At 58.3% G+C, this 22,573-nt stretch overlaps 1 protein-coding gene across 5 annotated transcripts; it reads left to right on the top strand.

Annotated features, from left to right (window-relative positions):
- The first annotated feature begins 1,527 nt into the window (after positions 1-1,527).
- On the top strand, positions 1,528-22,370 carry PPP1R12C (protein phosphatase 1 regulatory subunit 12C). Of its 5 annotated transcripts, none has more exons than XM_049703381.1 (22): positions 1,528-2,003; positions 5,845-5,975; positions 6,051-6,169; positions 12,260-12,419; positions 16,142-16,286; positions 16,376-16,450; positions 17,745-17,818; positions 17,899-18,026; positions 18,125-18,198; positions 18,461-18,619; positions 18,696-18,763; positions 19,380-19,517; positions 19,684-19,774; positions 19,896-19,979; positions 20,058-20,118; positions 20,273-20,358; positions 20,457-20,503; positions 20,615-20,678; positions 20,896-21,072; positions 21,351-21,401; positions 21,592-21,642; positions 21,735-22,370. In XM_049703381.1, exons 1-22 carry the CDS (start codon positions 1,683-1,685, stop codon positions 21,819-21,821), a joined length of 2,391 nt encoding a protein of 796 aa, XP_049559338.1. In that variant the 5' UTR covers positions 1,528-1,682; the 3' UTR covers positions 21,822-22,370. The 5 variants fall into 5 exon arrangements, with proteins under 5 accessions (XP_049559338.1, XP_049559337.1, XP_049559336.1 ...); XM_049703380.1 differs by having other exon boundaries at positions 1,531-2,003; positions 20,276-20,358; positions 20,585-20,678; XM_049703379.1 differs by having other exon boundaries at positions 1,531-2,003; positions 20,585-20,678.
- Positions 22,371-22,573: the final 203 nt, after the last annotated feature.

The raw sequence follows: 22,573 nt of genomic DNA, 5'->3' as shown, positions 1-22,573 counted from the left end.
TGTACTTCAATTTTTAAAAATGCTTAAATAAAGGCACTGTGGCTCTTGAAAACAAAACAAAACAAAAACAGAAAGCCAAAAGTGGATAAACCTAAAAAAAAAAAAAAACTGCCATCGGAAAAAACAACAACAACAAAAACAAACAAACAAAAAAAACCTGCCATTGGGAACCGGGATGCCACCCGCCTTTCTGTTCTGCGTCGTTTGTGAGGTCACAGATGGGTCACAATATGATTTCTGGCTCCGGGACTGCTATCCCCTTTGTGTCCATCCCGACGGTCTCCAGGCCTCACGGGATTTGTAGTTTATTATAATTATAATTATTATTATTTTTGCACAAGCCCAGGGACTTCAGAGTGGGTAGGGCTGCTCTGACATCCCTTGGGAAAAAAGAATCTTGCTTCTGTTTGGATTTCAGCGCCGTTATGCTGAAACGTTTGCGCTTTTTATGGGTCTTTGTTCCGGTCTAAAAGTGCCTGCCTCTTTCCCAATGAGGATTTAAGTGCAGAGTGCTTAACATAAGGATTATTTCATGCTTTATGGTGCTATGTATGAGGCAATTCACCCTCCACATCTGTTCGATCTCCTCGCCCTGGACTACAAATCCCAGCATGGCTTGCGAGGATGTAGAGCCCGGACTACATTTCCCAGCGTGCTCCACGTCCCAAGGAGACAGTAGCGGGGAGGGCCAGTGAAGGCTCTGGGGGAGCTGTCATTGTGGACCCCGTCTCTTCGGTTCCTTTCCCGATGTGACCCAGGGGTTCTATCAGGGACTTGGGGTGCTTTGGGACTCTGCCTAGGACCAACTGTGCCTTTAGGGGCGTGGCCCCGAGGACTACGTTTCCCAGCGTGCCCAGCGGCCGATCGCCGTGACCTTTGTACCGCAATCTTTACTTCCCAGCATGCCCCGGGAGGTCACCCAGGGATTGTCTTGGTCTAAGGGTTGCGGACTAAATTTCCCGTAGTGTCGTGACGTTTCCCACGACCTAGGTAATCCATTCATTCAGTCATCCAAAATACTATTTCCGATCGCGTTTTATTAGGCTCAGGTCTTGGCACTGGGAGCAAGTAGTGCACACGGAAGACAAAAATTCCTGTCCTCCTGGGGCTTATTTCTAGATGAAGCGAGCAGACTTTTAGGACTTTTAGTCCTTTTAGGACTCCCGGGCTGTCAAGTCCATTTCCTACTAGGTCCCCAGGGGACAGTTCTTCGTCCTTTTGATGCTGTGAACTACATTTCGCAGCATGCCCTGGGGGGCACACCTGTAGCCTTTAGACTCCATTTCCCAGCACTCGCAGGAGAATCCTCTCAATCATGTTTCCTCTCGACACCTCGGAGCTGCGAACTTCCCAGTGTGCCTCGGGGCCGATCGAGGCCGGAGCGTTGCCAAGAGCAATTTCCGCTTATGGACTCCATTTCCCAGAGCTCCCCGCGGCCTTCCGTGAGGCGGTTGCCATTCGCCTCTCCAGGCTGAGGACTCCATTTCCCAGAGCGCCCCGAGACGGCGGGGTGACGTCACGCGCCGGGCGGGGGCCAAGTGGATCCTTGGGCGGCGCGGGGCGGCGCGGGACGGTGCTGGGCGGGCGGTAGATCCCGGCGGCCCGTGGGCGGGCGGCGGCAGCTCAGGGCTCGGAGCTCGGCGCTCGCTCGCTCGCTCGTTCGCTCACGGGCTGGCGGTGCGATGTCGGGCGAGGATGGCCCGGGGGCGGGCTCCGGGGCGGCGGCGGCAGCGGCCCGCGAGCGGCGGCGGGAGCAGCTGCGGCAGTGGGGGGCGCGGGCGGGCGCCGAACCGGGCCCCGGGGAGCGGCGCGCCCGCACCGTGCGCTTCGAGCGCGCCGCCGAGTTCCTGGCGGCCTGCGCGGGCGGCGATCTGGACGAGGCGCGCCTGATGCTGCGCGCGGCCGACCCCGGCCCGGGCGCCGAGCTCGACCCTGCTGACCCGCCGCCCGCCCGCGCAGTGCTGGACTCCACCAACGCCGACGGCATCAGCGCCCTGCACCAGGTCAGCGCCCCCGCCCGGGCCCGTCCCGGGGACCTGAATCGCCCTGGGTCTGCGCCACCTCGCGCACCCTCCCTCCCCTGTCCGAAGTCACCGTTGCTAGTCCTGGTCTGCGCCGTTGCTGCTGCTCCGGTCCCTGCCATCCCGTGCTGGCCCTCTTTTCCGCCCACCCACCTCGAGCTCCCTTCTTCCGATCTGAGACACTTGAACTGACCCTGGTCTTTGCCACCCTGCGCCGCCCTCTCCCTGGACCCGAGCCATTGTTGACGGCCTCAGTCCAGTCCCTCCTAGTCTCGTCACTTCGCGCTGCTCTTTCCCGACCTTGAGTTCTCTTTACTAGTCTCGCCTGTGCCACCTCCACTGGTTCCACCTCTACTTTGTCATCTAATGCTGGACCTCTTTCCTGAGTCGGTGACACTTACAGCTCTACCGGTGCCCACAGTTTCCCCCTTCCAGGCAGGTATCACTTTCCTGGAGCATCCTCCTCCTCTTTCTTGGGCCTGTGCTGCTTCCCCCCTTGGTCTTTGGGCTGGGCCACCTCTTTGGCTAGGCCCAGGGCCTTCCACGCCACTTCTTTCATCCTTGGTCTGTGCCGTCTGTTGCTGTCTAAGGATGCTTTTTCCTGAGCCCCTGCCTTCAAGGCTCTGTATTCTTTTGGCCGTGGCTCGCAGCACGTGGGATCTCAGTTCCCTGACCAGGAATCGAACCCATGCCCCCTGCAGTGGAAGCGTGGAGTCCTAACCACTGGACCCCCAGGGAATTCCAGCTCTGTATTCTTGAAGGGGATGCTCCCCGGGTCTGGGTCACCTCATGCTGTCTCCCCGCCCCCCTTCACCCTCATGGCCTCTTCATTCTCCTTCTGCGGGCTGTGCCACCTCTTGTCTCCCACTGTAGGCCTTCTCTCAGAGATGTTTCTTCTTCTCCAGGCACCTCCTCTCTGCCTCTCCTCTTGCCTTGGCCAGACCTGCATCATCACCCTTTTTTTCTGGGAACACTCAAAGCACCCACCTCTTCCTGGCTTCGGGACACCTCTCTGTCCTTTGGTCACCTTGCTTTCGCTGCCTGGAGCGCTGCTCCTGTGGATTTGGGCAGGTTCTTTCTCCCGTAGCATGTGCCATTTCTCCCAGCCCCTCATCATATCACCTTCCCAAGGGGTCTAGCACCCTGTTTCTCCTCTCTGTCCACCCTGGGGCCCCCATGCCGTTCCAAAACACTCTGATTGCTGTCTCCAGGGTTCCTCTGAACCAGGGCCCCCCAAATGTCCCACAACTAGAGTTCTCTCTAGTTCTGCGTGCTTTTATCACTCCCTACCCCCCTCCAGTGGGACCACCAGGCACAAGCCACAGAAGAGCTCTGTCCCCTCTCTCTGTCCCTGAGGCTGTCTGCCTCCTAGTCTCCTCGAATTGGTCCAGTCCCCAGCCCTCTTCTGTGCCGGAACCGCTAGGGTTTGCTTACTTTGGGGCCCAGAGAGGACCCTGGGAAGGAAACCTTGGAAGGGGGCAGAGGAGTGGGGTGGAGGCAGGAAGAGGCCCACTTCTCAGGTTCCCAGGAAGAGGAGAGGCTCAGCAAAGCAGAGTTGTCCTGAGTTCTGATCTCAGCTGCTCGACTTTGTGATCTCGAATTAGTGTTTTCTCTCTCTGTGCCTCAGGTTTCTTATCTGTTAATGGGGCCAGTAGTCAGCCCCTCCCTGGCAGGGCTCTGGCAAAGGAGGAAAAACACCCTTCAGGAAGCGGCTGTGGGCATCCAGTTGGGGAGTTGCAGCCCCTGGTCCAAGTACTACCCCTCCCCCCTTTCCCTTTCCCTACCCCCAGGCCTGTGCCCTGCAGAGGCCCTAGTGCTTTCTGGGACATTTTCCTCCATCTAGAGGAGGGTCTCAGAGCTTGGCACGCCCAGGAAAGGGGCCTCAGGTTTCATTGTCCCCCTTCCTCCGCCATCGTCCCTGCCCCTGGCTCCCCTCGACCTTCCCGAAGGGGTTCTTGGCCCTGTGTTGCAGGCCAAGCCCCATTCCCCACCCTCTCCCTTGGCTCAGACCCTGCAGAAGACCACCCCGGCCTGGCCTGTTAGGTGGGATCCCTCTCCCACTCCCGCTACAGGCGAGCACTCGGTAAACTCCCTTGCCAGGACTTTGCAGGAGGCATGAAGGATTAGGGCATCTGAGGTTCAGAGAGGGGAAGTCCCCGCCTAGGGTCACACAGCCAGCAAGCAGGGGTGCGGGGGTTTGGGTCAGGTCTGGGCGTCTGGTGACCAACTCGTGTTGGTTTGCCGAAGACTGGCCTGGTTTTAGCACTGAAAGTCCCAGGTCCCAGGAAACCCCCAGACAGGCAAACCGGAGCAGTTGCCCACGTTATCTGGGTGAGTCCTGCGGCTGTGGTTTCTGTTCTGCATGGAGCAGGTCCCCAGGCATCAGCTCCCTGCTCTGGTCGGGTCCCTAGGCGTTCTCGAGCCTCAGCCCCAACCTCAGGCTGGTTTGTCAACTGCTAGACGAGGCTGGTATATTCTGCCCCCTCCCTAAAATTACCTTGTAATTAGTGGCCAGGGGTCCGGGGTCTGGAATAGGAACGACTGTGAGCCAGGATTCTTAGTTCTCAACAGGGAGGGGTGGGGAGTCTGGACCCCTGAGTCTGAGGGAGGGGGGGCTGGAGGCCTGGATTCTTGGATCCCTGGTGCCCAGGCCGCAGGCATCTTTCACATGGATGCCTGTGCCCGGCCAGGTCCTTGAAAGGGAAAGGCCCATCTCCCTCCTTGCCCCCCTCCCCCATCACCATGACAACCAAATGGAAATAAACGGAGCCCAGAGTTCATCCCGTTCCCAGGGCACGTGTGGCCCCCCTTTCACAGCCTGAGTTTCCATGACTTCATGCTCTTGGCCCTTGTAGCTCCCTCCCCCTTCTCCAGATGGATGGTTTTGGAGAGGTGAGGGAGCTGGAGGTTAACCTACCCTGAGGACCTGGGAGTCCAGGTCCACGCCTGTCCCTCAGCCCTTGCTCAGGTCCCAGCGCCCACCCAGTGTCCACACGCGCCCGGGGCTGAATCCCTTCTCTGGCCCCCACTTGGTGTGAGTGCTTGTCTCCTGGAGCTTTGATTCTTCCTCCATCAAACAGGACCCTGACAGCCGTAGGATTGGGGAAGATGCCCGTGCAAGCCCCTTGGTGCAGTGCCCTGTGCCTAGGAGACCCTCGGTGCAGGGGAGCTGCCTCTCCTCGGGCCCCAGGTCCCGGGCACACGCTAACTCAGTCATGTCTCCCAGTGGAGGAGGCCTGCCCGGGACCCTCACTCTGTCCCAGGTTTCCAGGGACCTGGTGACTTTACCAGCTCTGCACAGCCTTGGGCCCCAGGGGTCCAGCAGTCTCCCCTCCAGGTACAAGGCAGGGCCATGGTCAGTTCTTGTAGAGTATCTGTTGGATCTGAGGGAGGGGCTGGGGCCCTGGACCCCTGGGTCTGAGGGAGGAGGGGCTGGGCCTCCTCCCTTTGGTTCATCACTGGAAGCCCCATCCTTCGGTAGTGACTGTGGGTGTGTCTCATCTAACAAGCACCGTTCAGGATTCCTACACCTGGGTGTGAAGCCCCCCTCTCTTCTCTGTCCAGTTCCTCCTCTCATGGTCTCCAGTAAGCCCCAGATGCCTGGCTGACCTAACCACTGGGAAGCCGGGGGGTTTTAAACAGCTGGATGGCTGGAGGGGCCTCCGGGGAAAGGGTTGGTGTTTTCCAGAGCCATCTGGGTCTTCTCCTTGATTGTCAGGGCCGCTTGGCCCTGCATCTGCCTAGCGGTCCCTGCCAGGGGTCCTGCCGGCAGGGCATGCAGGGTCTGGACCAGGTGAAGGTGACAGCCTGTCCCTCCCCCCAGGCCTGCATCGACGAGAACCTGGAGGTGGTGCGCTTCCTGGTGGAGCAGGGTGCCACGGTGAACCAGGCAGATAATGAGGGCTGGACACCCCTGCACGTGGCCGCCTCCTGTGGTTACCTGGACATCGCCAGGTGAGGCGGGGAGGGTGGGCGGGGCCTGATGAGAACGGGCCGGACCCTTCCGCTCTGACCTCGCCCTGCCCCCAGGTACCTACTGAGCCACGGGGCCAACATCGCCGCGGTGAACAGTGATGGGGACCTGCCCCTGGACCTGGCCGAGTCTGACGCCATGGAGGGGCTGCTGAAGGTGGAGATTGCCCGCCGAGGTGGGCCTCGGGGGCTGCTGCAGGGCGGGCCCTCCGTTCCCGAGGACCCTGACTCTCTGGGCCTCAGTCCCTACATGGGAAGCGGGGTGTGAGTACCTACCCCCAGGGTTTTCCAGAGTAATTGGAGGAAGTGCTGGGCACAGAATAAGAGCGCAAACCGCTGTTGGCCTGCAGTGTCACCTTATCCTCGAGTGACTGTGGAAGTTGAGGTAGAGGCTTGTCCAGGGGTTCGTTGCGTGATTGCAGGTGATAGGAATTCTGCTGGGGTGTGGGTAGGGGAATGCACAGGCTTCTGGGGACCTGGTCTGTCCCGTGCTCAGGATCACTGAGCCCAGTGTCCTTAATATGGGGCCCAGGACCCCTCAAAGCTCTGTCTGGCCATGCTCATTTTTCTAGGGGGAGTGTGTATTACTTCTAGCAGGTTCTCACCTTCCCCCTGCCCCGCTACAAATAGCCGTCTGGGGCCAGTTGGTGTGCCGTGTGCGTGGCTGAGCTGGGGGCGGAGGACACGGGGCAGGTCAGGTGGGGGATGGCCAGCAGCTTCACCGCTTCACCCAGTCTCCCGCCGGAGCCCTGGGTCACAGCCCAGCTGTGGAGGTGACTGTCTCATCCGCAGAGCGAGGGTGGCAGCAGCAGTACCTCGCGGGTGGTCAGGGCTCAGTGGGTGGGAAGGTGTGAGTGAGCGCAGGGCCAGTGGGCCTGGCAGGTCTGGAGGGCTGCACAGGAGGTGCGGGCAGGCTGGTGAAAAGTAGATGCCGGGGCGTCCGAGGTGACGCCCAGACGGCCGGCTTGGCTCTGGGTGGGAGGGGCAAGGGCCCGCCCTTGGGCAGCTGTGTGTCGGTGGTCGTGAGAGCCACGCAGGGTATGGAGGTGCTGGTGGGCGAGCCGAGGTGGGCAGCTGAGGTCCAGGAGCCCTGCTTTGGTTCAGGTGGAGGGGAGTGGGAAGCAAAGGAAAGACAGAACCGGGGTTTTCTCCCTCCCCTTCTCCACCTTTTTATCTCAAAAAACTTCAAACTCAGAGGCAGGTTTTGATAGCAGTCCGATGAGTGCCCACACGACCTTCACTGAGATCTACCAGGGCTTTTCAGCAGCTTCATGGAGATACAATTCACAGTGTGTACAGTTCACCCTTTGGAAGTGTGCAATCTGGTGTTTGTTTTTAGTGTATTCACACTAAATGTTGTGCATCCAACACCACATCGATTTTATTTTATTTTTTAAATTTTTATTATTTTTTAAAATTTTATGTATTTAGTTTTGGCTGCGCGGGCTTCAGCAGTTGTAGCACGCGGGCTCGGTAGTTGTGGCACGTGGGCTCTAGAGTGCAGGCTCAGTAGTTGTGGCGCTCGGGCTTAGTTGTTCTGCGGCATGTGGGATCTTCCCGGACCAGGGCCCGAACCCATGTCCCCTGCATTGGCAGGCAGATTCTTAACCACTGCGCCACCAGGGAAGTCCCCACATCGATTTTAGATGATTTTGATCACTCCAAGAGAAATCCCACACCCCAGAGCTGTCATCCCCAGCCCTGCATCCCTCTCATTGGCTTTGTGTCTCTAGCTTTGCCTGTTCTGGACGTTTTGTATACGTGGAATCGTAAAGTGTGGACTCGGGGATTTTTCACTTTTTGGCGTGATTGCCCGTGTTCCCTCCCTCTCCTCTAGGGGTGGACCCCCCTGGGTCTCCCCCTGCGCCTGGCTCTCATGTCACATCCAGCTCCCTCCACCTGGGCCAGCCTTCGCCCTCCTCACCCTCCCTTGTCTCACACACAGGTCCCTCAGCTTGGGCCTGGCTGTTTCTTCAGTTCTGCAGTTTTGGCAGGAACTTCTTAGCGAGTCCCTCCGGGAGACAGGCTCTGTCTCTCTGCCCCGCTACTGGTGATGTTAACCTTGAACCTCGTTCGGGGGGTTGCCCAGGTGACTCTACTGTGGAGGCATCTTCCTCCCTTTGTAGTTAAAAAGTAGTCTGAGATGGGGCTGGACACATAATACACTAATATGTATAAAATAGATAACTAATAAGAACCTGCTGTATAAAAAATAAATTAAATTTAAAAATTAAAAAAAAAAAGTAGTCTGCAGGGCAATGCGTGGAGGCCACCAGGGGGTGGGTGGTCTCTCGGACATCCTGTGTGTTTCTGCAGGAAGTGCCCAGAGCTCACAACACCTTCTCACAGCAGCCCATGTTCCCCTTTTGCGGGGCGAAGGTTGGGGGATGTTGGCTTGTAGGGCCGACCAGGCACAAAGGCCTGTGGTCCTACTGGGAGGACGCTCTGCTGCACTGCTGGGGCTGGGAGGCACGTGCCAACAGCACTGCAGCCACTGCCTCCGGAGTCGGGTGGCTCCTGCCCCACAGCTCCGCGATGCTCGCCTTCACACGGAAGCCTCAGCGAAGCGTGGTCGTCAGAGTCTCTGTATTTTACCACAGTTTAAAAAAGAAGGGCTTCCCTGGTGGCGCAGTGGTTGCCGATGCAGGGGACACAGGTTCGTGCCCCGGTCCGGGAAGATCCCACATGCCGTGGAGCGGCTGGGCCCGTGAGCCATGGCCGCTGAGCCTGTGCGTCCGGAGCCTGTGCTCCGCAACGGGAGAGGCCGCAACAGTGAGAGGCCCGCGTACCGCAAAAAGAAAAAAAGAAAAAAAGAAATAAAATAAAATAAAAAAGAAGACAATTTATGGGCTTAGGTAACTGCGGTCTAGGAGTTTTATGGACTTGAGGCGTGGTTTGATCGAGGTGCACAGAGTCAAAAGAATCCCTCCATCACTGCTGAACTCTGTGTTGACTTCATTCTTAGACAGCTTCTCTCCGTGAGGTATTGATTCTGAGCATGGCTGCTAGCAGTGCAGGCTGATGCCCCAGCAGAGCTGGAACGCAGCTCCTCCGTAGTCCCATCCACAGTCCTCTGCCTGACACTCTTAGGGCCACCTTGGTCACAAGCTTGCCCCTGAGCCAGTCACGGTGGCACGGAGGATGGTCAGGCCTGGTGAAGTGGTCACCCATGGAGCCGGGCTGTGGGCTCAGCCACGTCGGCTGAAAGCAGGGGTCAGGAAAAGGCAGAAGTCTTCACGGAGGCGGGAGACTGGATGCCTGCAGGTCCAAGCAACAGCTCCACTGCAGATGCTCTTCCCACGGCCCGGGCCACAGGGACACAGTCCAAGCACAGGACTCTCTGGCCGCTTGCTCAGAAGGGCCATGGTCGGACCCACAGGGACTTGGAACTGGGCAGGGAGGACACATAAAGTGTTTCTGAAGCATTTGAAGCAATCACTTGGAATCCTAACATCAGGACAGTGGACGTGGGGCAGTTACTCTCAGAGACGGGCAGCTCTGACAGTCAGTTCCAGTGATCGCAAGGCAGAGCACTCTTATCTCTGGCCGGCAGGAGTGCGGGTGATTCCAGCCACTGTGGGAACCAGCTGGACAGCATGGATTACAGCTGGAGATCCACATTCCCAGTGTTCCAGCACTCCTAGGCCACCCGATGGAGGCTTCAGTGTTGAGAGGATGTGGCCGACACCCAAGGGCGAACGGATCAGTCAGTAATCTATAAATGAGTGATCCAAGCAGTGGTCGGCAAACGTTTTAGGCAGTAAATTTTTTTTTTTTTTTTTTAGCCACACTACATGGCATGTGGAACTTCCCCGACCAGGGATCGAACCCAGGCCCCCTGCCATGGAAGCTCAGAGTCTTAACCACTGGACCACTGGGGAAGTCCGTAGGCAGTAAATATTTTAGGCTTTGCGGGACATGCTGTCAGGTTGCAACCACTCTACCCTGCTGCTGTGGTGGGGAAAACAGCCAGGGAGGATATGTAAATGAGTGGGTGTGGCTGTGTTCCAATAAAACTTTACTTACAAACACAGGTGGCTGTCCAGAAGAGGCAAGTCCGCAGTGACAGGAAGTGGATTGGTGGTTGCCAGGGGCTGGGGAGGGACTGCTTAATGGGGTACGAGGTTTCCATTTGGGGTGATGAGAAAGTTGAGGTACAGATAGGGTCAGTGGTTGCACGTTGTGAAAGTCCTAAAAGCCACTGAGTAGTACGCTTGAAAATAGTGAAATTGGGCTTCCCTGGTGGTGCAGTGGTTGAGAATCTGCCTGCCGATGCAGGGGACACGGGTTCGAGCCCTGGTCTGGGAAGATCCCACATGCCGCGGAGCAACTAGGCCCATGAGCCACAACTACTGAGCCTGCGCGTCTGGAGCCTGTGCTCCGCAACAAGAGAGGCTGCGATAGTGAGAGGCCCGCATACCACGATGAAGAGTGGCCCCCACTTGCCGCAGCTAGAGAAAGCCCTCGCACAGAAACGAAGACCCAACACAGCAAAATTAAATAAAATAAATACATAAATAAATAAATAAAATAGTGAAATTGGTAAATTTTATGTTAACCAAACTGGTGGCCCGCACGTGCAGGCTGTAGTTTGCCAACCCCCATGAGGAGCTCTGTTAATAAACATGGGCAAATCTCGGCAAAGAGCAAAGCTGCAGAAGGATGCGTTTGAACACGCAGGATACTAACTGTGGTTGCTGAATAAAAGATTGGCAAACTCTGCCCTTCCCTGCCCGCAGCAAGGCGCCTGCATCTATAATAGGACTGAATGTAGGTGATTCCCTTTAAGGAGGTCAGGGAGGAGAGGCCGGTGGGGGGGGGGGTCCCTGAGTGCCTGGCACTCTCCTGGCCTCCACCCCAGCCTGGGCCTGCGGGATGGGCCCTAGCCAGCCAGACATTCCTGGAATAGCTGCCCCTGGGAGTCCCCGCCAGCCAGGGGACCCTAAGGTAATCCATTGGCGTTTAGTCCGAGGGCCCAGGTGCCACCGGGTGGCGCCAGTGCGCAGCTGGACCCGGACAGATTTGGTCCCGGCGGGGATTGCGTTTCTGGGATCCTCCGGGTAGACCCGGGGCAGCATTTCCAACCTGCAGTAAGGGTGTAACCAGTTTCCCGTTCAGGAAAGCAGATTGATGAAGGTGGTTACCTCTGGGGCCGCGGGGAGGGGCACCCTGTCATGGCCTCTGTCGCCTTGTACTGCCGTAAACCAAGCGGCCGTACACCGCACCGTCGCCAGTGCTGTCCAGTGGAAAGCCAGAGTCAGCCACAAGCGTAATGAGAATTTCCAAGTAGGTGCGCGGAAAAACAAAAACAGTTGAAGCTAATTATAGTAATATAGTGATTTAATCCAGTACGTCCGAGACATCATCATTTCAATATGTAATCAATATGAAAAACTACGCGTGAGCTGCCGCACACTCTTTTTTCTGTGCTTCGAAATCAGTGTATTTTACATTTACAAGGCGTCTCAGTGGGAAGTAGCCACAGTTCAGGGGCTCCGTAGCTGCACGTTGCTGACGGCTGTTGGGCAGGGCGGCTCAACTCTGTGCAGCGCTTGGGTGAGTGAGAAATTTCACAATCGAAAAACTAACAGCCAGTAATACACTTCCCAGGAGAGAGAGTACACATTCCCTAGAAGAGACTGTTTTTGACTCCCGTCTCAATAGTTCATAACGTGCAAAGTACAGATTCTCAGTGACAGTCTAAAGGTAGTATTCCAGCCTCAACAAGGCTGCCCGTTTTGATCCACAGTCAACTTATGTTTAAAGTCATAACGTGCCTTTTGCATCCATAAATGCAGTACAGTTTTCCATGAGACCAGTTGACTACAGTGAAATTGGCGAGTGAGGAAGCATGCTTGCCTCGCACAGATTGTGCAGGTGACAGCAGGGAACAGCAGCTGGTGGGAAGGTGCCGCTGCCCCAAGGTACGGGCACTGTTTAGTGGCTTTTTGTCTGGTTTATCCTACTCATGAGTGATAACGGTGACAAAACACACAAAGATGCTGGGCTAAGGGCTGTATCTGTAGTGACAGGAAGTGTAAGATGTAAGATTCCTGCGCCCTCCATCCTCCCAGCCCCCAGCAGTGACTCAGAGACCCTTAGTGGACCCCAGGGCTTCACGGAGCATGGTTGGGAAGTAACAGAGCTAGTTCAGAGCTAGTCCTCCCAGAGGAGGCTCAGAGCAGAGGGACCAGGCCAGGTGCCACTCTGTGCTTCCTGGGTCTCAGGGTGGGAGTCCCACCTATCCCCCCTTCTCGTCCTCCCAGGTGTGGATGTGGAAGCAGCCAAACGGGCCGAGGAGGAGTTGCTGCTTCACGACACAAGGTGCTGGCTGAACGGGGGCGCCATGCCAGAGGCCCGGCACCCCCGCACGGGGGCCTCTGCCCTGCACGTGGCCGCTGCCAAGGGCTACATCGAAGTGATGAGGTGAGCTGGGCCGGTGTAGACCCTCCCTTTTCCCCTGCCCCTTGCGCTGGGCCAGCCTGTTGCTTCTCACTGTCTTACACCTTCTTGTGGATTTTGTCCATTCCCTCCCTTTTCTAATTTATGTACCTAAGGCCGTGCATTTCCCTCTAAATACAGCCTTAGCTGCATCCATAAGTCTTGATGTGCAGGCTTCTCCCTGTCCTTCAGTTTAAAACGTTTTCCAACCTGTAGTCTTCCTTGACCCAGGGATCATTTAGAAGTATGTCGTTAATTTCCAAATACATGGGATTTTCTAGTCGTAGTTGAATTACACGTATACCTCATTTTATTGTGCTTCGCCAATAGTGTTTTTTTGTTTTTTTGTTTTTTTGTTTTTTACAAATTGAAGATTTGTGGCAACCCTACGTTGTCAGATGAAGGCGAACGTTTTTTAGCAATAAAGTGTTTTTTAATGTATACATTTTTTTAAAGACATAATGCTGTACACATAACAGACTTAACTTTTATATGCACTGGCAGACCAAAAAATCAATGTGACTCGCTTTATTTCAACATTTGCTTTGTTTCGGTGGTCTGGAACCAAATCCTCAATATCTCCGAGATCTGCCTGTACTCACTTCCTGGCTTACTTGCACTGTGGTCAGAGAACAGGTTCTCTGTGATTCCAGATTTCTGGAATTCATTGAGGTTTGCTTCATACCCCAGTCTGTGTAAGCTGGAATGTTTCATAACCCAGTCCGTAAGCTGGAAAAGAATTGTGGTGTTAAGTACAGCGTCCTATATAGGTTATTAGGTCCACTTTGTACTCATGCTATTTAAATCTTCTGTATCCGTAGTGATTTTTTCCCCCATCTGCTTATTCTTTCAGTTGCTGTGAGAAGTGCAGTACAATGTCTCACGATGGTTGTGGATTTTTGCTGTTTCTCCTTGTAGTTGTGTCAGGTTTTGTGTTGCATATTTCAAGGCCAGGTTATTTGGTGCATCTATATTTTAAATTGTTGCAGCGTGTACTCTCTGCTTCTCATCCTCACCTTGGTCTTGTCCATTTCTGAGTGCCTCACCCCTTCCTGTCAGTAGTTGGTTCTACTTCTTATCATCAGACTCCCCTGTTCTCTCTTTATTTTTTCTCCTGTCTCTCATGTGATGTTATACTTTATATTTAGTATATAAATGGAGTCCAGATGAATCTCTCCATCTCTGCTCACCTCTGTGTTAATGAATTTTTAGAAAGGTCTTCCAGGGGAATTCCCTGGTGGCCTAGTGGTTAGGATGCTGGGCTTTCATTGCCGTGGCCCAGGTTCAGTACCTGGTCGGGAAACTGAGATTCCGAAAGCTGCACGGTGCGGCTGGGGAAGAAAAAAAAAAGGAAGCTTTTCAGTGAGGAGCTTAAGATGACGCCTAACAGCTCCAGCCTCATGTCCTGGCTGCTTCCCCTAATTCAGAGGTAGAGTGCCTCGTCCTCCGTAGTTCCAGCGGAAGTCCTGGGTCTGATACTCACTGGGCTGCCTGGCACGCCTGCTCATCCCAGGGCTGGTCCCTGTGGCAAGGAGGGTGGGACGGTCAGGCCCGGTGCTTTGCCCAGCCCTGGAAGCTGTGCCCTCTTCTACCCGTGGCTTCCACCCCTGAGCCTCAGGTGGCTGCTTCAGCTCCTGCCCTTGAATCTGTGTCCCAGCCAGCAGGAAAAAGCAGGGGGCAAAAGGAGCAAATGTCCATTTCTTTTAAAAGGACAGTCCAGAAGCGGCATACACAGTGAATACTGACATCCCATTGCCAGACCCTTCTCGGCTGGCCACTCGTAGCTGTGAGGGAGACTGGGAGATTCTGCTTCAGCAGGCAACCCCCTGAAAGCTGGGCGCCATGTTTTTTTTTTTAGAAGCGTCTTCCCAGAGCAGGGGGCCTCATCTTCATTCAGGGCTCTGCAGTGGCTCCCTGCCTATTTATTTATTTATTTGGCTGCACCGGGTCTTAGATGCAGCACACGGGATCCAGTTCCCTGACCAGGGATCGAACCCAACCCGGGCCCCCTGCATTGGGAGCACAGTGTCTTAACCACTGGACCACCGGGGAAGTCCCTGGGTGCCATGATTAAAGGTGGAAGGAGAGTGAATATTCATGGACAGCCTCATTCTCTGCCACAGAACTGAAACGCTTTGGCCTTAGAGATACTCACTGACTGTAATTTCATTTCCGCCCCTTAGTACGGGTTTACAACCAGATCTATCTATGGACTGCGTTTTTGGAAGAATGTAGCTGACATTCTCCTCATTAAAGATGAGTGGCAGGGTAAAGGTGTACATTTCTTTGATGCTGTTCGCTCAACACTTACTGAACACCTGCTGTATACCAGGCCATCTTTTAGGTACTGGGGATATAGCAGCAAACGAGACAGATCTGGGCCCACGTGCAGTTCGCAGCCTTGTCGAGGAGACAGACAGACAAGTGACTGAGGAAGCCGGTCACATCACATGGCCCTGAGTGCTCAGAGAGGGGTCCTCAGCCTCCACCCTGGTGACGTGGGGCTGGATAACCCTGGGGGCCTGTCCTGTTCATGGGGGTGGGACACTGACCTCCACCCACTAGGTGCCAGGAGCCACACCCCACCGCAGTCACGACAACCAGGCACATCTCTGGGCGTTGCCCAGCGTCCCTTGGGGGTCAGCGTCGTCCCCAGTTGAGAACCACTGGTCCAGAGGGATATAAACAGGGCAGTGGGGGGAGTGAGTGTGGTGGGGAGGTCCCCTTCGAGATTCGGGGAGGAGGTTGTGACTACCGAGAGGGTGGCCGCGTGAAAGGCACTGATGCCTCGAGAACGTTCACTGGGCAGAGAGAACAGCGGAGCCCAAGGTGGGCACGTACTTGGGGGAGGAGCGGACGCCCGCACGGCTGGAGCAGATGAGCTGGGGGCCCCGCAGAGGCGCTTTTGTTTAAAATGGCTCTTTACAAGGTACCTCGTCTCTCCACCTTTCCCACCTTGCCTCCGCTCTTTCTCACTGACACGGAACCTAAGTGCCGTTCTCTAAAAGCAGGCGTGTCTACCCTACGCTGAGTTTGCAGAATTGCCCTGGACCAGATCATGTGGTCTAAGGTGGTGATTATCTCACGGGAAAGAACCGTCTAAGCCAGGGGTTCTGTCTCGGCACTGGTGGCATTTGGACCAGATCGTTCCTGGCTGTGGGCGCATCCTCTGTGCTGCGGGCTGTTTAGCAGCATCCCTGGCGCTGACCCACTGACGCTTCTGGCTCCCACCCCTACGTTGTGACATCCAGAAACATCTCCAGACACGGCCAGACGTCCCCAGGCGGCTCTGTGGTCCTGGTTGAGAACCGCTGCTCTGAGCCAGAGGGGTCCTGGAAGAGTGCTGCCCCCAGGCCGCCCCTTCTGGGGTCTCATCCTTTCTCTAGGCTTGGGTGCTGGGGAACCCCTGCCCTCACCTCCCCTGGAGCTGTCTCACAACCAGGGGTGGCTCAGAAGAGTTGAGCACTGCAGGTACAAGAAGCAGGGTTCCAGAGGCCACCTGCTAGGCCAGGGGAGGAGTCAAAGCGGTGGCAGAGAGGGTCACTTCCGGGAGGGGCGCCTTGGGGCCATGGCGTTTCACCCCCTGGCCCAGGACCGGTCTCGGTACTGTCACAGCTGGTACTGCCACCACAGCACAGCTGGCCGACCTTAGCTCTTGGCCCCGAGCCCCTGTCCTGGTCCTTGACCTGAGCCTCCCTGGCCCCCAGGCTGCTGCTTCAGGCCGGCTACGACCCGGAGCTGCGGGATGGGGACGGCTGGACGCCCCTGCACGCCGCAGCCCACTGGGGCGTGGAGGACGCCTGCCGCCTGCTGGCGGAGCACGGCGGGGGCATGGACTCGCTGACACACGCGGTGAGGGCCGGTCCGGGGCCCGGGGACCGGTGGGGGGTGGGAGGGCCCGTCCACCAACTCCTCACCTGCCTTTTCCCCTCCCCACCCAGGGGCAGCGTCCCTGTGATCTAGCGGATGAGGAGGTGCTGAGCCTGCTGGAGGAGCTGGCCCGGAAGCAGGAGGACGTGAGTGTCTGTCTGCAGCCAGGAGGGAGGGCCTCCACGTCGCTGGGGACCTGCCCTTCCCTGGCCGGTGACCTGGGCCCAGTGGGGAGCCAGGAGGAGGGGCACAGCTGGGCACTAGGGGGAGGCGGGGCCTTGGGCCCCGGGGGACCTTGGGATGCAGATGGCAGTCATCTATCCAGGCTTGGGCTGGGCCTCGTCACCCCTGGGACGCCCCCCCGCCAGCACTGGGCCAGGCCTTGTTGCTGGAAAAACGCAGAATGAAGGGGTGAACGGTGCGGACTCGGGGTCTGAATCCCAGCTCTGCCATGGATTTGCTGTGTGAGCTCAGGCCAGTCACTTAACCTCTTTGGGCCTCAGTTACCTCATCTGTAAAATGGGGATAGTACGGCGCACTTTGAGTTACATGTTCTGTTACGTGGAGTACGTATTATGCTATGAGTGGTATGTATGTAACTAAACAAAAGCATTCAGAACCCTGCCTGGCACACAGTAAGCACTCTTAGGTGGCAAGAAACATCTCCTGAGGCCTTCTGGGGGCCAGGCCCTCTGCCTGGAGCTTCTGGCGAGTGGCAGGTAGACAGGACCAGACCCCGTGTTTACAGCTTGGCTGTGGCAACATGGAGGGAGACGGTCCTGTTTCCGGCTTGGCGGACTTGGGCAGCTTCCTGGGGACCAGGGCTCGCACACTGTTGAGGGAGCAGTACGTGCAAAGGCTCAGGGGTGGGGAGTCGTATGGTACCCGGAATTTGGAGAGGGGCAGACCCTGAAGGGCCTTGAATGCCAGGTGAGGAGGCTGGGGGCTCTGGGAGGGCGTTTAGTGGGTGAAGCAGGGTCTCTGAGAGGTGGGGGCACAGACGAGGCCTGGGGGTGTCTGGGAAGGGAGACCTGCAGCACAAGGGGTTTGCTAGGAGGGGTGGGGGAACTGCTGTGCAGGCTCCGAGGTGTGAAGACACAGCAGTCGGGGAACTGCGCCCTGAGATGCCATTTGGGGGCTGGGCCTGACAGCGAGCCTTAAGGGAGGAGGCCGGGCCTGGCAGCCCGTGTCCAGTGTGCTGAGGGGTTGGGGAGAAGTTTGGGTAGCTCGCCCCTGGGAGGTAGAGGCCAGGAAGCCTGGGGGCCCCTGAGTACTGGACGACTCATTTGAGACCCAGGGCTCCATGTCTAGGAAAACTCAGCGAGTGCACAAATCATCCCATTCCCCCCTGTACCACCTCCACCCCGGCACAGTTGTATGTGGGACCCAGGAGGGTCTGCGTGTTCTGCCCCTCCCCAGTGGCCCCCTTCCCCCTTTCAGCTTCGGAACCAAAAGGAAGCCTCCCAGAGCAGGGGCCAGGAGCCCCAGGGGCCCTCCAGCAGCAAACACCGAAGGTAGGGGAGAGGCGCCTGGAGGGTGGGTGGGCTGGAGGTTCCCCAGGGCTTGGACCCCAACGCCCTGCCCTTCCCACCAGGAGCTCTGTATGTCGTCTGAGCAGCCGTGAGAAGATCTCCCTCCAGGACTTGTCCAAGGAGCGCCGGCCTGGTGGGGCAGGGGGCCCCCCAATCCGGGACGAGGATGAGGGAGAAGAAGGCCCCTCCGGTGAGGGGCTGGGGGTCTGGGGTCCTGAATCTGGAGAGGAGGGGGCTGCGGGAGGAAGGGCTGGTGCTCAGAGACCTCTCCTGCTTCCCACGCTGTAGAGCCACCCCCTGCAGAATCCAGAACGCTCAACGGGGTCTCCTCCCCGCCACCCTCCAGCCCCAGGAGCCCCATGGTGAGTCTGGGCTCCCGGAGGCCGTGCTGGCCCGGGAGGTTGTGGGGGGCGTAGCCGTAAAGCCTGTGAACCTCCTGTCAGGGCAGGTGGGGTGAAGACTACAGTTCCCAGAATCCTCTGGGACAACTGACTGCCTTTTCCTGACTGTGCCTATCCTCCCCACCCCCCAGTTGTAGTTTGTGATGGTCCTTTTGGGGGCAACACTTGAAGTTCTTGAGAAGTAGGACCCTCTCCCTGTAACTGATACCCTTCCCTTCTCCAGACCCCCGACGAGGCCCCCTTCTCCACGCGCTTTGGCCTCCAGAAGACGGGGAGCTCTGGGGCCCTAGGCCCTGCGGAGAGGCGGGGCGCCGAGGGTGCCTCGGGGGCTGGGCTGCAGCGCTCCGCCTCCTCCTCGCGGCTGGAAGGGACCTACACTCAGGTGAGCAGGATGAGGGGCAGGGGACCAGACCCTGCCTAGTCAAGGAGAATAGCCCCCTCCTCTCCTCTCCCCGCAGGCCAGGGAGCCCCGTCTTGCCAGAATTACCCCCACCCCCTCCCGGAAGGTGCCGGAGTCCTCTGCCCCGTGAGTCTGACGGCCCGGGTCCCCCCGGGAGTGGGGCAGGTCTGGGCCCCTGTCTTGTCAGCCTTTGCTCTCTGGGGTCTGGTCCCTGCCTCCCACTCTTGGCCTCAGTTTCCCTTTTGGTGCATCAAGTAAAAGCTCACAGTAAAACTCCAAGGCCACCGTGATCCGGCCTCCGGCGGCCCCCACCCCCCTCTCCAGCCCTCCACCCTCCTTTCTGACGCGGGCTCGCTCCTGCCCGGGCCCTTCACTGTGGCTCCCCACTCGCCCCCACAGGGCTTCCTTCCTCCGTGTCTCAGGTTTGTTTGAATGTCAGCTTCTCAGGGAGGCCCACCAGCCCCACTGCACTCACTGCCCCAGCCTCCGGACACGCACACCTCCGGTCTCTGTCCTTGCTCTGTCTTTTCTTCTCCAGGGCGCTTCATCCTTCTGACGTATCAGGTGGTGTCCTGATCTTTCTGTGGTTATCCTCTCTTCTGCTTGCATCTTTTCTGCTCAGATTTGACTCATCGGGGCAGAGATGATTTGTTTCTTTTTCTTGTGCTTCTTGCTGTATGTGTGGTACCTGCCACGTAACGCAAGCTTGAGTAACATTTGCTGATTGAATGCGTTCACACAGGTCTGAGATCTCCAGGCCTCCTCCTCCCTTGGGTAACTCCACTCCTGCCTCCAGGGTTCCGGAGCCCGAATCCCCAGTGAAGCCAAATGTCCCCGTAGCCTCTGCAGCGCCCCCAGCGGACTCCCGCGACCGCCGGAGGTGAGGTGAAGAGGCCTGGGGGCAGGAAGCAGCTGTCTCCCCAGCTGGGAGTCCCAGGGTTGGCGCTGAGGTCCTCTGGCCGAACTTGACTCCCCCTGAGAGTGTCAACCATGGGACGGGACAGGGTCCAAAGGGTTCCTCTCTGAGGTCGGGGCCCTTCGCTCAGGTCCTACCAGATGCCTGTACGGGACGAGGAGTCTGAATCTCAGCGGAAAGCTCGCTCTCGCCTCATGCGCCAGTCTCGGAGGTCCACACAGGTGTGGGATGGGGGCCTGGACCCCTGGGTCCGAGGGAGGAGGGCCTGGGGACCTAGACTCTGTCCTGAAGGGGCTGGTCCCTGAGTCCTGGACCCCCTGACTGCCCCCTTCTCCGTGCCAGGGTGTGACTCTGACAGACCTTAAAGAAGCAGAGAAGGCTGCAGGAAAGGCCCCAGAGCCAGAGAAGTCGTGCCTGCAAAGCCTGGTGAGAGGGTTCAGGTGCCCGGGCAGGGGGTGGTACAAGATGCCCTCGTCCTCTGACCCCCGTGCCCCTCTCCCATAGGACCCTTCCCGGCGACCCCGAGTCCCCGGGGTCGAGAACTCTGATGGCCCTGCCCAGAGAGGTGAGGTCTGGTCTCTGGGAGGTGGTCAACCTGGGCCCACCGGCTCCCTCCTGCTACAGTCTTACTGTTTTCCTGGGGGTTGGGCCCAGAGACCCTGACCCTGCAGAGGGGACCCCTCCACAGATCACTGGGCTGACTCCTGCCCCTCCCCCAGCAGAGGCGCCTGACGGCCAAGGGCAAGGACCACAGGCCGCCGAGGAGCACCGCAGAGTCAGCAAGGAGTGGCGGGGACCTGCTGAGGTGCGGGGCGGGGCCCAGGCGGGCCGAGCTGGGGCTGTGGGCCGGCCTTGGAGGTGGGCTGGGGGTGGAGCCAAGCTGAACCCCACCTCCGCCCACAGGGGGAGGAGGCGGAGCCGGCGCCTGCAGACCGCAGCCCAGGATCCAGGTACAGGGTGGGCAGGAAGGGTTTGGGCTGTCTGTGGGGCCGTGGGCGCGCCCCATGACGCCCTCCTTGCCCTCACCCCAGCACTCCCGAGGGCGGCCCCTCTTCCCGCAGGCAGCGGGACCTCAACCCAGAACCAGAGCCAGAACCAGAAGAGCCTGATGGAGGCTTCAGGAAGGTTCGCGAGCCCACCCCACGATCGTGCCATTAACCCCCACTTGCTGGCTTGTATATACCTGCCCTCCTGCCCCCCACTTAGTGGCTCTACCTGACCGATCCGGGCATCCTGCTCTTTTCCGGCCCCACCCGAGCCACAGTCACCCCCTTTCCCTGCAAACATGCGGCATCTCAGCCGGCAAGCCTGACTCCCGTGTCCCTCCTCCTGGGGCCCCCAGCTGTATGCAGAGCTGCGCAGTGAGAACGAACGACTTCGCGAGGCCCTGACCGAGACCACACTGCAGCTGGCGCAGCTCAAGGTGGAGCTGGAGCGTGCCACGCAGGTGAGGACGCCGCGGCCCTGGAGGTGGTGGGAATTGGCCGGCGTGCCAGTGCTGGCTCCGGATCCCGGGGAGGTAGGGCCAGAGCGTCGAGGGGAGGGGCCTGAGTGGTGGGGGTACTAGGACCCTTGGGAGGAGGAGCGTGGGCAATGAGGGGCGAATGAGGGGCAGAGCTAAGATCTCGGAGGCGGAGCCTGGCCCAAGAGGGGCTGGGCTTGTGGTCCTGAGCAGTGGGTGGGGAGGTCTGGGCCAGCCAGGAGTCTGCCTTTCCCCCTCTCACTGCTGGTTTTCCCCTTCTGGCCATTGCGGTTTGGACGCTTCTCAGAGCCCTGCTCTTTTTGTGTCCTCACCAGAGGCAGGAGCGATTTGCAGAGAGGCCCGCCCTTCTGGAGCTGGAGAGATTCGTGAGTAAGGGTGGCTGGAGCGGGGCCAGCTGTGTCCCCAGCCTTACACGCTCAGGCGGGTCTGGATGAAGAGGGCCACACTGACCTTCTAACGTGCTCCTCTGCCCATTCCCCGCCTCTCTCAGCCATACTTGACCTCCGGCCCTCCCCGACCCCCGGTCCCTCGTCCTCACCTTCCCGTTTATTCCAGGAGCGCAGGGCCCTGGAGCGGAAGGCAGCGGAGCTGGAGGAGGAGCTGAAGGTGAATGCTAATGGGGAGCTGAGGGCAGAGCGAGGGTGGGCAGTGGGTGCAGCCTGCCCAGGGCCACCTGGCTGACCCGTCCCACCTCGCAGGCCCTGTCCGACCTCCGGGCTGACAACCAGCGACTCAAGGATGAGAACGCAGCCCTGATTCGCGTCATCAGCAAACTCTCCAAGTGACTCTGGAGGAGGCCCTTCCCCCACACCCATATTTATACAGCTGCTTCTGCCACATGCACCCCTTCCTTTGCGTGAACACGAGTGACAGGGCTCCCGGGGAGTCTCTGAGAAGCCATAACCTCCCCTCGGGACCTCCAGACTGGGAGGGGAGTACAGAGTCCCCAGGAGCCAAGGGGGGCCATCCGAGGCCAGGATGGAGGCGGAGGCCGAGCCAGGTAGGGGGACGTCGCTGAGGGGGGACGGGCTGGAGGCGGGACCAGGAAGGAGCCGAGGACCAAGAAGCGCCAGGACCAGAGTGGCCGCCCAGAGGTCCCCCCTCACGTGTGATGCCACCCTCATCACCCCTCCCACTCGTGAACAGGGATCCGAGAATGTGCCAATAGTCCCTCCGGCCTCGGCCAGGTGGGCCTGTGTATAGGGTCCGTGTGCAATAGGGAGGGATGTCTTCTATTTTTTGCTGCCCCCTCGCGGCCCACTGTCTGGGGCAGGGGGAGAAGGTATTTTCGAGATAAAGCACAGGCACCACAAATAAAAGTCGTGAAGTTGCCACTCAGTGGCTGCGTCCTTGGCTGGAGGTGGGGCACTGCTTCCCATTCCCGTGCTGGGGCTGTGCCTGCCCGTCACGGGGTGGGACAGGGCTTCAGGAAGAGCGGTCAGTTGGAACAGAGGTCCCAATCCAGGGCCCACGTGGTCACAAGTTGGCTTGGTACAGAGCAGGAAGGGTCAGCCGGGCGAGGGGTAGGGGCTGTGAA

Source organism: Orcinus orca, chromosome 20 (assembly GCF_937001465.1).
Source record: "Orcinus orca chromosome 20, mOrcOrc1.1, whole genome shotgun sequence".
Lineage (NCBI taxonomy): Eukaryota > Metazoa > Chordata > Mammalia > Artiodactyla > Delphinidae > Orcinus > Orcinus orca.
The sequence above is the reverse complement of the archived record's forward strand: the minus strand, read 5'-3'. Positions and strand labels throughout refer to the sequence as shown.